This window comes from Myotis daubentonii, chromosome 8 (assembly GCF_963259705.1).
Source record: "Myotis daubentonii chromosome 8, mMyoDau2.1, whole genome shotgun sequence".
Classification (NCBI taxonomy): domain Eukaryota; kingdom Metazoa; phylum Chordata; class Mammalia; order Chiroptera; family Vespertilionidae; genus Myotis; species Myotis daubentonii.
In genome coordinates this window covers 58,740,459-58,755,249 of record NC_081847.1, presented here as the reverse complement: position 1 = coordinate 58,755,249, position 14,791 = coordinate 58,740,459, and the positions used below count along the sequence as shown (strand labels likewise).

At 38.0% G+C, this 14,791-nt stretch overlaps 1 protein-coding gene across 4 annotated transcripts in view; it reads right to left on the bottom strand.

The window, feature by feature from the left end:
• SMCHD1 (structural maintenance of chromosomes flexible hinge domain containing 1) overlaps window positions 1-14,791 on the bottom strand; it is a 153,818-nt gene that overhangs the window by 43,689 nt on the left and 95,338 nt on the right. For all 4 annotated transcript variants that reach the window (XR_009454146.1, XM_059706537.1, XM_059706536.1 and 1 more), the window contains 6 exons: window positions 13,946-14,071; window positions 11,301-11,380; window positions 10,647-10,804; window positions 7,943-8,058; window positions 6,307-6,371; window positions 294-381 (listed from right to left, as the gene is read on the bottom strand). Coding sequence is in view for 3 of the 4 variants with exons in the window: in XM_059706537.1 (XP_059562520.1) it covers window positions 294-381; window positions 6,307-6,371; window positions 7,943-8,058; window positions 10,647-10,804; window positions 11,301-11,380; window positions 13,946-14,071 (633 nt within the window). In the remaining variant the exon portion in view is untranslated. The remainder of the gene's footprint in view (window positions 1-293; window positions 382-6,306; window positions 6,372-7,942; window positions 8,059-10,646; window positions 10,805-11,300; window positions 11,381-13,945; window positions 14,072-14,791) is intronic.

Genomic DNA, 14,791 nt, shown 5'->3' with positions numbered 1-14,791 from the left:
TTCACATATGATTGATAGCAACCTTACCATGATATACACTAAAATGATTATTAACTGAGTCTTTGACATATAAAGAGATGGAAAAAGTAACTTCAGCAGCAGATCCTATTAATTAATATCATTTAAATGCATTCTATTCTAATATTTCTGAAAATGGCATTATTTATATTTTGCATCCAGTAATTAATTCACTTGCATCCAATAATTAATTCACTTTAAAACAAAACATTTCTTTCTTAAATTAAGCAAGAAAATGTAAAGCTAACTATGGTATAAAAAGAGAGTAAGCAAACCTGTTCACTGTTAAGAATAAGTGCTTTATCCATCATAAAACCAAACTGGATACAATATGTCCCCACTTTATGAGGAATTGCTTTATCCCTAAATTAGAAAGAAAGAGATAAAATTATTCACAACTTTTAAATAATGGGGAATTCACAACATCAACATTTCTGTTCCTTCCTCAAAAAGAAAATGCATAAAAAGAGAATTACTTTTACATTAGTTTACATCAGCAAATATTTCCTGCAATATTAGCTTTAATTCCAGATCCCTCTTTCCCTGGACATTCTTTCCATAAAACATCTAGAAACCAGGCTCTGAGTGTGGCAAAGTTGAAAAAATAGGAATATAAAGTTCATAAAATAATTAACATAAAAAGTGCCGAATTATATGTGAAGAGAATTTTGCTTCAATTCTACATAATAAATTTCTAACTCAAAGTTTTATATTTCAAAATTACAGGCTATCCTGCTGATCTGTGTATGTTGCTTTTATATTTTATATTTTAAACTGGGGGGAGGGGCGGGATCCCTCAGCCCGACCTGTACCCTCTCGCAGACCAGAGGGGATGGCCGATGAGGGGAGCGGGCCTAAGCTGCAGTCTGGCCTCCCTCTGTGGGAGGCAACCCGCAGGCCGATCAGGGGATGGCACCCGCCGGGGAATGGTCGCCCCCCCCCCCATCGCTCCACTGCCACCGTTCTGCCCCCCTCCCCCAATCACCGTCCCCTCCCTCTGCCCGCTGGCACCTGCCTTGGCTGACCTGATGCTGCCCACTCGCCAGTCCTGCCGCCCCCTGCCGACTGGTCATTCCGCCATTCAGTCGATTTGTATATTAGGCTTTTATTATATAGGATACTTAACTTTCCAAGGCATTTACTGTGATTTAATTACCAATAAAGAATTTAGTGCCTACTACGAGGTACACTTCCTAGCCTGTTTTGATCACACTTAATTACAATCTACACTACTAAAAGAGAAAAATGGTAATTGGCGTACGACGATACCCTTTTCATTGGCTAATCAGGGCTATATGCAAATTAACTGCCAACTATGATTGGCAGTTAACTGCCAACTAAGATTGGCAGTTAACTGCCAACAAGATGGCGGTTAATTTGCATATGTAGGCACAATGCAGGGAGGCAAAAGGGAAAGCAGGAAGAAGCCCCCTGCCACTGACAGTGATCGGAAACCCAGGGGGGAGCTAAGAGCTGGGGGGCAGGGCAAAGGCGGCCCTGGGGCCGCCTTTGCCCTGCCCCCCAGCCATGATCGGAGTATCAGGCGCCTTTGCCGCCCTGGCCAGTGATAGCAGGAAGTAGGGGTGGAGCCAGCGATGGGAGCTGGACACGGTTGAAGCTGGCAGTCCCGGGAGCTAGGGGTCCTTTGCCTGGGCCTAAAGCGGAGCCCACGATCGCGGGGCCGCTGCAGTTGCGGGTCCCCGCTGCCCGAGCCGGACGCCTCAGCCAGAGGCGTTAGGCCTGGGGAGGGGCGGAGCCTGCAACCGCGGGGAGCTGGGGGTCCCCTGCCCAGGCCTGACACCTCTGCCGGAGGCCTCAGGCCTGGTCAAGGGGCCGATCTGGTGATTGGTGATCGGAGGGTGATGAGGGTCAACTCCTCTGGCCGAGGCATCAGGCCTGGGTGGGGGGCGGAGCCAGGGATTGGGGGGATATGATGGTCCCCTTGCCCAGGCCTGAAGCCTGGGTCAGAGGCGTCAGGCTTGGGCGGGGGGTGGAGCAAGCGATCAGAGGGAGATGGGAGTCCCCTGCCCAGGCATGATTCCTGGGCCAGAGGCCTCAGGCCTGGGCGGGGGCCAGAGCCAGTGATCGGGGGGAGATGGGGGTCCCCTGTCCAAGCCTGACACCTCTGGCGGAGGCGTCAGGCCTGGGCAAGGGGCCGATCAGGTGATCGGAGGGTGATGGGGGTCTATGCCTCTGGTGGAGGCGTCAGGCCTGGGCAAGGGGCTGATCAGGCGATCAGAGGGTGATGGGGGTCTACGCCTCTGGCTGAGGCATCAGGCCTGGGCAAGGGGCAGAGCCAGCAATCGGAGGGGTCTGGGGGTCCCCTGCCCAGGCCTGACACCTCTGTCAGAGGCGTCAGGTCTGGGCAAGGGGCCGATCCTGCGATTGGAGGGTGATAGGGGTCAATGTCTGAGGGCTCCCAGTATGTGAGAGGGGGCAGGCTGGGCTGAGGGACACTCCCCCTCCCACACACCCAGTGCACGAATTTCGTGCACCGGGCCCCTAGTGAAAATATAAGTGACATTCTATGGTATACTTTGCCTGGCATGTACAATATGGATTATGATCTCTACAATAATGTTTGCATGTCATATATAATCTAAAAATTCTGGCATAATGTAGCAAAGAATACACAGACTTTGAATATGTATGTGAATTGAAATCCCAGCACTATAACATATATATAACCTTGGAGAAAATTATTTAATCTTTCTCTAAGATGACTTAAGAGAGATAAATACCTAATAAAGTTACAGTAATAATAAAACAGAATACTGCTTTCAAATGGCAGATCTACCCTTCCTGATGAAGATAACTATATTTAAAGACATTTGCTTTAAAATGTTTGAGAGATAACAAGTAAAACGTGAAAAATAACTCAACAGGATGAAATAATAGCATGGAAATCCTAAGAGGTGAGTTTCATATTTAAGGCTGCTTTACTCTTGGGAGCAGTGCACCTAAGAAACAGGTGGACCTAAAACAGATAAGCTCCCAATGGAAAAGCAACTCAGCTTTGAATCATCTCAACCTCTGAAACTGTACTGAAATGGTAATAGACTGCTAGTGGCCCAAACTATGAACAGAAGCAAATGTAAACCCTACCTGGAGAAAGATATCATCTGAGACTTCAAATTATTTCTATAAATATTCATAAATAAAATGTATTATAAAAACAAAACACAAACCTCAGAAAAGAAACAATCAGATACATGAATAGGCCAAAAAACTAGAATGGGAACCAACAGAAACAAATAAAACAAATCCAGAGACACTCCAGACAGGCTTTGGTTACTACTCAGGGTTAAAAACACATACAAAAGATTGAGAATCCCAAAAGAGAACTAAATATGAAAATACCAAACAGAAACTGCTAATTCAAAGATGGATTAAATAGCAAATTAGAAACCACTGAATAGAGATTAGTTAGTTGAAGGTAGTTCAGAATAAAATATTGAGAATGAAGAGAAACAAAAGAATGGCAAAGAGGGTAAGAAACAGAGAATACCCGGAGAAAGACTAATGTGAATGTAATTAAGAGTTGCCAGAAGAAGAGGAAAAGGGAGGCAGATGCATATATGATGAAGTAATAGTTTACAATTTTTCAAAATTGAACCAAGACCACAAAATGAAAGCCCATGAAAACTAAGCAGGACAAATAAAAAGAAATCTACACACAGGCATTGTTACAGTAAAACTTCTGAAAACAAAACTCAAAACCAAAGAACAGGAGAAAATGATTACTTTTTAAGATAACAACAATAAGACTGTCAGGTAACTTCTCAATAGAAATAATGGGGTAGTGAATGATGGCAAGAATGAAACTGCCAACCTAAAATACCATATACAGGAAAAATATCCTTCAAATATGAGTGGAAAAAATATTTTTTAGGCAAAAATGAGATAACACATCACTAGCAAAAGTACACTAGAAGAAAATAGTAAAGGAAGTTCCCCAGATAGAAAATGATCCCAGATGGAAGCCGAGTTGAAGGTTAACAGAAAGGATAAATAAATTAGTCAATAGAATTGACCACTGACTATATAAAATAATGCCTTGATAGGTTTAACATACACAACAACAAAAGCATGTATGTAAATGGGAGAGGGAAAATGGAGTTTAAGCTTCTAAGTTTCATGCACTGTCGCCCTGGCCAGTGTAGCTCAGTTGGTTGGAGCATTGTCCCATACACCAAAAGGTGGCAGGGCACATACCATGGTTGTGGTTTGATCCCTGGTTTCGATGCTTGCAGGAGGCAACCGATCGATGTTTCTCTCTCACATCAATGTTTTTCTCTCTCCCTTCCTCTTTTTCTTAAAACAAACAAACAAAAAAGATTCATGCATTGTCTAAGAAGTTATAAAATGCAAATTGTCATTACCCATTGGTATGTCAAATATGCATGTTGTAATCTAAAACAAAAAAAACCAAAAAACTTAGAGAATACTAAGAATGTATAACTACCAACTTAATAAGGAGTAGAAAATAACAAAAACACTTAAAAAAGAAAAAAAAATAGTAGGATCAATAATAAACAGTAAGATCACAGATTTAAAAGCATGTGTTTTGATAATTACATGTAATCTCTAAACTTTTCAGTTAAAAGACATTATTTTAAAAAACAACCATACTGTCAGACTCTTAAAATAGAGATACAAAAGTAATGAAAAAAAAGATATTTTATGCAAACACTATCACGATTCCTAAGATGGCTTTGCATGTCAATCATAAAGAAAGTTGCTGTACTATTACCAAAGTAGATCTCAAGACGAAAACATTACTAGAGTAAAAAGACAAATACTTTGTAATAACTGATTCAATATGCCAGGAATATATAATCTAAGTCTCTATGTAAATAAGATAGCCTTAAAATATATAAGCAATCAATGATAGAATAGAACTAAGAGGGAAAACAGAGGAACCCACACTCATACTCACTGCTAGAAAACACAGACAAAAAAATTATAGCAAATTTTGAACTAATTAATATAAAAAACATTGTGCTTCAAATGCAGTATACATTATTTTGTAGCACACATGGAATATTTACAAAAGTGACACATATTACAAAAACAACTTTCAATCAATTTCAAAGAATTGAAATTATATGGGGTCGGTTCTCTGACCAAAGTGGAATTAAACTAGAAATCAGTAACAAAACAAAAAAATAAGAAAATTCCACATTTAGGAATGAAACACTATATTTCTGAATAAACTTGGAGAGAAAATGAAATCACAATGAAAATTAGAAAATATCTTGATCAAATAAGTAATAAAAACACAATATAAAAAGATTTGTGATTGTTCCTAAAATTATTCATGTATATACATAAATACTAGTATGACACTATTCAACAAGACCTTCCCATAGAATAAATCAAGAATTAGGAACCACTTCTTCCAGTTATTTTTGTGAGGCATACATGACCTAGACATCAAACTTGAACATGAATATGTACTAAAGAAAATTCATTAATGTAGATGGAAAAATCCCAAACAAAATATTAGCAAAACAAATCCACAAATACCTAAAAGTGATGATAATACATTATGATAAAATTAAGTGTATCTGAGCAGACAGTAACATGAAGCTCCATGGAGAAATAAAGATCTCAATAAAGGTAAATACAGAAGCAATTATAAATGTTAGCATTATTTTAACAATGGTTTGTAACTGCATTTTTTGGTTTCTACATGACTTAAGGACTAATACATTTAAAGAAACAAGATAATTTATCTCATTTTCTATACTATCTTTTAGTGATATAATGCTTTTTACTTTGTGCCACTATCCTTTTCTTAAAAATCTAAAAAAAAAACACTTATTAAAAATAGATAAACAAAACCTTAGACATAGCCTACTCAAAATTATTTTTCAGATTTCAAAATAGAGGTTCAGAATGCAGAAGCAACACCTCAAAGTAATATGTACTTTAACGGTAAAAAAAATAGTCCAGCCTTTTTTTTAACTTTCTAAGATCGTAACTGTAAGATTATAGAAATCTCCTATAGAGTAAGATATTATAAAGTAGTCTGACAATATAGTGTGATTCTTCTCCTGATGGCTTTGATAATTCTGAAAACATATATACATATAAATATCACAACAATCTTTCACCAAGCCATTTTACAAAGCTTACAAACAGTTAAAACACATATTCTCAAAAAACTTATTGGCAAAAAATAAGAGAGTATTAATTTTTATTCAATCACAAATTTTTTTTTCTCTAGTTGGGCAGGCAAAGTAACAAAGTATGCATAAAAATATGAAATGACTTGAAAAATACCTGAAGTAGAAGCAGCCATCTTCCTTGTCATTACCTTTTATTTTATTACAACTAAATGTTTCTGCCTAGAAAGAGAAGAGAGAAGAGGACAGGGGAGAGAGAAATCACAAACATTTAACATAGTATACTTAGGATGAAAAGTTACTAGTATATTACCTTTACTAAATGTGAATGCAAATCACATCTGAATTTATAAATACACAGGCACATACCTATATGTATATATCTTTACAATGTATATAAGACACAATATGAGATTAGCCACAATGGAAAGACATTATTAAAGGGCACATAGATCTCTTTGTTGGTGATACAGTTTAAGGTAATAGCTGCTTGATGGGACTGATGGTGTCAATTAAGGAAGTCGATTTCCTAAACAGATAATTAAAATGAATCATAAGCCATGAAAGGCATTGTTAAATTGGGACCTGCCGGAAGCCGGTCCATCCTTGCTGCCTGACACAGTCTCTGCAGGGAAGAAACATCTGCACAGCATATGTTTCAAGGGACCTGGCGTATATGGCATACTGTTCTTAATATGTTTGCTCCCCTTCTTAGCATTATGTGTTTTAACCAAGGTCACCTCTCCAAGAAAGGTTGTTTCCCCAGGTGGGGATTTTTCCCTCGAGTAAGGGATTAACAGGACTAAGGAAGGGAATAAAACCCCTTAACTAAGTGCCAGGCGGGTAATTAATCACTTTAACTACGAACAATCACTTAGGATAATCTCTTTCAGTTACTTCCTTGTAGTTTAACAGAACAATAGAGTAGTGACTTTGGAATGGAGATAACAAACGCCCTAACCTTTGGAATAGAATGGATAGGATTAAAATCAACTGGTATAAATACAGATGTAACAGGACAATAAAGACTGAACCTGGCTAGAGAACCTGGCTATGCTGATCAACTGAACACTGCCTCCGCGTCCTTCCTTCTTCGCCAACTCTGTCCACACCTTTGGGAATCCCTGGACCTGCTGAGGCTGGAACCCAACAGGGACCTTCTGATATAGTATAAGGTATGGCAGCCAACAGCCACATCTGGTTACTGAGCACTTGAAATATGGTGGTGCAAATTGAGATGTGGTGTAAGCATAAAATACAAACCAAATTCAAAGACTTGGTAAGATAATTTTCGATATAGTAGGTTAAAACTACATTAACCTTAATCTTACTATTTCTTTTTACACTTTAATGTTGCTACTAGGAATAGGAAATATCATGTGACATATTTTCATTGGACTATGTTGCTTTAAATCCTCAAACTGTTCTTACCACTCTATCCCCCTTCTCTAACAAGTAAGTTTATCAATCATATTTCTCTACTATTTCATTTTCTATACTATCTTAGTGATATTATGCTTTTTACTTTGTGCCACTGTCCTTTAGACAAGATAATTTTATTGTGTAAAGAAAGTATCTTAAAGTTTTAGAACTATCACAATATAGGCTGTCCTTTTTCAGTAGCATCAACACAATTTTGAAATATTCTGATATATTTTTAAATCCCAAGTGATGGAGTGGGTTAATTTCTAGCTCTTCAGTATATACATATTGCATTTTCACTTAAATTACATTTAATTTTAAGATAAATGTAAAAACTATTTATAACTTCTAAAATGCTTTCCATGACTCACATTTGCTGGTGGTCGGTTCCCATTGTTAGAGTGCTTCCACATTTTCATGGTAATACGTGCTGGATTAATATTTTTAATGATGCTATCATCTTCAGAAATAACAGTAATCATAAAATCTGTCATGAGGAACATTAAAAAATTTGTTTTCTTTCTAGTTCAACTAATGAATTTGGCTAATTGCATAGCAGGTCCTCAAATAACATTGTTTGGTTTAAACGTTGTTTATTATAATGATGTCACAGGAACTTAACTCTGGTTTATATAAATTAGCCTATAGTAAAATTGGTTTTGTTATATGTCGTTTCACTTAAAGTCACAGAACCTATCAACGATGTTAAGTGAACACTTACTGTACAGGCATACCTCGAGATATTTTAAGTTTGGTTCTAGACCACTATAATAAAGCAAGTTACCATACTTTGTTTTGCTTTCCCAATGAATATAAAAGTTATGTTTGCACTATACTGTAGTTTAAATATGCAATAGCATTATGTCTAAAAAAACAATGTACAGACTTTTAATTAGCCTGTTGGAAAAATGGTGCCTACAGACTTGCTCAACACAGGGTTGCCAAAAACTTCAATTTGTAAAAAATCAGTATCTCAGAGACTCAATAAAACAAGGTATGCCTGTATGTCAAAGCATACAAATTGTTAATAAAATTCTGATGAAGAAAATAACACTATTCTTTAATCAGCATTCTCCAATAATCCTATCTAATAAAGAGGGAATATGGTAATTGACCCTTACACCATCACAAAGATGGAGGTGCCCACAGCCAATAAGGAGGGAATATGCTAACTGACTTCCCCACCCACAAAGATGGCAGCACCCACAGCCAATAAAGAGGGAATATGCTAATTGCCATGCCCTCAAAGATGATGGTGCCCACAGCCAATGAGGGAATATGATAATTGACTGCCATGGCCTCAAAGATGGCTGGCAGGGGAGGGCAGTTGGGGGCAATCAGGCCAGCAGGGGAGCAGTTAGGCGTCAATCAGGCTGGCAGGGGAGTGGTAAGGGGGTGATCAGGCTGGCAAGCAGAAGCGGTTAGGGGCAATCAGGCAGGCAGGCAAGCGGTTGGGAGCAAGCAGTCCTGGATTGTGAGAGGGATGTCCGACTGCCGCTTTAGGCCCTGTGGGATCGGGCCTAAACTGGCAGTCAGACATCCCCAAGGGGGTTCCAGATTGGAGAGGGTGCAGGCTGGGCTGAGGGACAACCACCCCCCCCCCCGGCCCCATCCCCCCCCCCACTGCCCAGTGCACGAATTTTGTGCACCGGGCCTCTAGTTTGTCTATAAAACTTATTAATCATGACAGACAACTCTGGTGCTAAGTCGTTCCCAGAAATCTACACATACATCTTTGCTAATAATAGTCCCTTGTCTTATTTTCATAGTCTGCCATGCTGTAAGTTCTATCATGCAAGACCAAAAAGGTTAGACTGTGGATATTAAGCAACCTAGAAATTTGGGCAGTTGGTCATAAAATCATATGCTTTGTGTATTCCAAGAATACAATGTTTACTTTCTTTTATGATTTTTAATAGGATACATCAGCTAAATTATTACACATAATATTCCCCTATGTTTATCATCTGTACCAGCCATTTGACATCTGTTCCTTTTTTAATCACAGAAAATAGGTCTTATCTCCCCAAACATTTAAAACACTTGAGTATAAAGACAATGTATATATGTAACGTAAGTAGTTACAAGAAGCAGACCAAAAAATTTACATTAAAAAATTAACAATTTTTAATAATTGTATTTATGTACAGGAACTCATCCCTTCAAGGAAACAAGTCTTCAAGAAAATTACCTGTATGAAGCAAATACTATTTCCTATTGATTTGGTACCTGCTAGATTACAATGAAATTATTTGCTTACTTGACTGTCTCCTACATTAGGCTAAACTCATTGAAAACTGTCATATTCATTATTGGAACTAAGAGCCAAGTATAGTGCCTAGACATAGGAGGTATTTAGTAATGTTTGTTGTTCTGAAGTATCTTTAATCATAAATTCTGATGTGATGTATTTCCTTCCAAATTAAGTTAAACAATCTGGTTTTATTTTAAGTTGGTACTACAATACATTTAGTAGAGCCCTGACAGTTCTTGCCATTTAGCTGTTTATATTTCTTTTGCAAACTGAATTACCTGAGGCTATCAGTTTATGTATGAACTTTCAGTTTGTTATGTACCATTAAAAGAATGCAGGATACAGAGGTGACAAAAGACATATAGCTAAGTCAAATGTACTTTCTGTGTCATTTAAAAGGCTATTACATACTTGCTTTCTTTATCATGCTAAGTACCTAGAATAAATACAGGCAGTCCTCGGGTTACGTCGGACTCGATGTACATTGTTTTGTGGTTACATCACCATCTCCCATTTATTTTTTATATAAAAAAAAGTTCCGTCATTTCGACGTATGGACATACGTGTTTTATGTTTTTTTATTATTTATTTACTACAAGGTCAGGAATTGTTATCTTTTAAATTTTTTTTTTACTGTTTCACTTCATTACTGCTGTTTATGTGCTCCATGTGAGTGACGTAGGTGCTTATGTAGGTGGGTTCCTACTTATGGTGAAAATTTCGGGTCTCTGACATAACCCGAGGACCTACTGTACTTTATTCCACTAATGTGAAAGGCAAATTATCATTACAAATTTATTTTAAAACTGTGAATTACTCACCAGTGAAAGTACCCCCTGCTAAAAATAAAGTATCTTTGTCATATTTAACATTGAGACGAACGGGTTTTTCAGGGTCTGGAAGAATCATTAACTTAATTATAGGTCCTTCTATGGTATTCCTGTTATGGATGGCTTTCACCTGCATAGTATGTTTTCCTCTAAAAAGGAAAAAATGGGGGAAAGGATTCAAATTACATTAGTTATAATCTAAAAATTCTGAGAATTTATACATAGTTTAACTCATTTAGGAAACTACTCTTGCTCATTTAGTATCACCTAACACTAAATAGAAGGCTAGTTTATTACTCTTTTCTTTTTAATTCCTCGCCAGAGGATATTTTTTCTATTGATTTTAGAGTTTGGAAGAGAGTTGAGGGAAGGAGGGAAGAAGAGAAGGAGAGAGAAATATCGATGTGAGAGAGACACATTGATTGGCTGCCTCCCCCAGGTGCCCCAACAGAGGCCAGGGATCAAACCTGCAACTCAGGTATATGCCATTGACAAGGAATTGAACCTGTGACCCTGCAGTGGTTGGGCTGACACTCTAACCATTGAGCTACACCGGCCAGGACAGTTTATTACTCTTAACTTCAGCAAATAATAAGAAAAAACAGTCTGTATAATACTAATAACCATTAAACTCTCAGTTCTTACCTAGGGGCATAAACACTGAACAATCCCAAATTAGCCCTGCCCCTTTCATCTGTTTTATACTGTTGGTTTGAAGGCGTGAGCTAAAAATAAAACAAAATAAAATAATTAGAAAATTCTAGAGATGAAATTCAATTTCTCTATTACTAATTTAAAAGTTACAGTTGCATACCCTTCTAAAACCTACAACTTTCTAATTTCACAAATACTGTATATTACAAAACGGGTTCTGGGGAATGGCATGGGAGAAATAAACATAAATACACACACACACACACACACACATAATTCAAGGCATCATAATACTATGTCCACTGTTACTTCATCTTTTATCTTTTTTTCTCCCTCACCCAAGGATATCCTTTTTTCATTGATTTCAGAGGGAGGAAAGAAGGGAAAGAGAGAAGGAGAGAGAGAGAGAGACACTGATGCAAGAAACATCAACAGGCTGCCTCCCATACTTGCCCTGACTGGAGATGGGACCCAAAACCTGGGTATGAGCCCTAACCAGGAATTGAACGCACCACCTTTTGGTGTATAGGACAATGCTCCAACCAACTAAGCTACACCAGCCAAGGCTCATCGTTATCTTTATGTCTGTCAAATGTGCTTCTAAATCTTTGTTGCAATACTACCTTCATAGTGATAACCAAGCTTCTACTTTCAGGTGATTAAGAATCAGTTGCCACATTTCCTAATAATTGGTTAGAAAAGTCTGTCAGCATTTTTATCTAGTAACTAGAGTCATATTCTTATTTGGGATAGAAAATAATGACTGTTTAACCCTCTTAGAAACAAACCACACTCCTAAAACCTAATACTTATTTCTGCTTAATGGAACCTAAAGATAGGATAACTACTAGTATAGTAGATGAAGAAAAAAAAAAGCAACAGTTGGAGCAGCAAAAATGATGAGTAAGTGAAATGATAGAATAAAGTCCTATATTTTTACCTGTCACATTTATCCTTTGATCCCTTATCTCTCAACCCATTTTTCTCAAAATAGGCCCTAAATCCTTATTGCTAAGCCAGAGAAGCAAGTCTATTTCTGATTGCATAGCAGAAATATCATCTTTTTGACAGATTATTTTAACCCTGATTACTTTACTATGAAAACAAGTTCATGTGGATCACAAGCCATTCTCGGCACTTTAAAATGCTGTATGTCTTTTTCTTTTTAATCCTCACCCAATGATATGCTTTTTGCATAGGGGATGACTCTCCAACTAATTCAATCACCAGCCATGGCTCTCTTATATGTGAGGATTGAAAACAAGTCCTGTATGTCCTTTAAGATCAACTTTTTAGGTCCTGGTAAATCCCTATTGGGGTTCTTATTGAACTGATAGATTAATTTCAAGGAACTGTGTATTTACATATTATCAACTGTTTTCATTCACTAAGATTATAAAATTCAAGTCTGGGTGAATATTACCTCAGGAACTGTCTGTGTTGCCTGGTAACAACCTTGCTGGAGCAAATTAATTCCCTTCAGCCAATAGGAGGGATTGTGTCAAAACACAACTTTGTAAGAGACTGGCAACTTCTTGCTTTTCCCCTCATAGAAGGGCCTCCAACTTTGCACCAAGCATTCAAAGTCCCTAGTAGATTCTAAGCAGTTGGTTATCCCAATATTTAGGTAAGAATACTTAATATTTGACTTCCTAATATCCAGCACTATGTTTGCCCCCAAATATTACAAGGCCATGTACATGACTGCCCCATACCCTAGAACAACCCAGGGTAGTTTTAGCAGCTATGCCTAGGCCCTGGTAGGTACCTATCATGACTTTTTTTGCTTATCCTCATTTTGTAAGTTTCCCCAATACCTGTTCCTTAACTCATACTGCGGGTCATTATATCTGCCCTTCAGTCACACCTTGTCAGTGTTATCTATTCATCCTAATCCAAAATCCAAATATTAGTATCCTAATAAAGAGGGACTATGCAAATTGACCATCACACCATCACAAAGATGGCAGGGCCCATAGCCACAAGATGGTGGCGCCCATCCCCTCAGCCCCGCTGGAGTCCCTCAGTCCTTTCAGCCCCGCTGGGGGCAGGGGGTGGCAGGCACAGTGTGGCAGGACCCACCCTCAGCCCCCCAGGGCCGGCCCAAGGCACAGGCAAGCCTCGGATGTTGGCTGCCCAGCCGCTCAGGGTGGGCCCGAGGCGCAGGCAAACCTTGGATGGTGGCTGCCCAAGGCTCAGGGAACCAGGGCCGGCCAAGGCTTGCGCTGCTGGCAGTGGCAGCAGCAGAGGTGTGATGTGGGTGTCGCCTTCCTCTTATCGCCAGGTGCCTCCTGCGCCTGAGGGCTCCTGGACTATGAGAGGGGGCAGGCCGGGCTGAGGGACTCCCCCCTCCAGAGCATGAATTTTCATGCACCGGGCCTCTAGTTACACAATAAATACTCAAACAGGTCATAACTGAAGAACGCTGCTAACTTCTTACAGTACTTGTAAGATACAAACTTTATTTCCATAAAATGATTATGAAAAATCTTTAAATTGATAAAAATCTTTAAGTATAGACGTTATGTTATGTAAGACTACATTTAAAAAAAAGAAATGTGACACCTAAAGACATTATTATAAGAATGAAATCGAAAATTTTAAGTGAAAATTATTTAAGGACATTTAAAACTTACCTTTAAATTGTTAGCTTTTATGATATTTATTTTAACCAGTGGTACAGGTGCTGGATTATCCCACTGATCACAAAGTTGAACAATGAGAGGATGCTGTAATTCTTTTCCATTAATTACTGGAACAAACTGATACACATATAAATATTTTAAGAAGCACTAAATATGTGTCAAACAATATCATTACTATTTGTATACTTATAAAATCATCATAAAGTCTATCTCTGTTCTACTCACAAATGGTTTCTTTCATCAATTAAAATAAAATTTTAAAAGTCAATTATATTACCAATGATCCTCATAGAAATGATTAATAATTCAATAAAACGTCAGGGCACATGCAGGAGGCAACCAATCAATGTGTCTCTCGCACACTGATGTTTCTCTCTCTCTCTCTGCCTCCTCCCTCCCCTCCACTCTCTCTAAAAAAATCAATGGAAAAAATTCTCAGGATTTAAAAAAAAAAAAGGACAATCTCAAACTAGGGCACAGGCATGTAAACTCTTCTTAAATGATCTGCTTCTTTAGAAGTAAATTTTATCTACTACCGTAGTCATATGAGTTCATTTTCCTTTAGAAAAAAATGTAAGCTATCATACCAAAAGGTGCCTTGCTATACCATAAGTAAATGCCAGAATCTAAACATTTCAATATTACAATTCTAAAAATTTAGTAAAAGCTCAACAAAAGTAACAGATTTGACAGGCATTTGCAGAAATAGATTTTAAGGTTTAACTACTTGCACAGGAAGATATACTTAAGTTTTTATGGATATAATGACTTAATATCTGAAATATGTTTTAAAACTCCAATAAAAACATTTTTTTAAGTCAGTGAGAGAGAATGAAA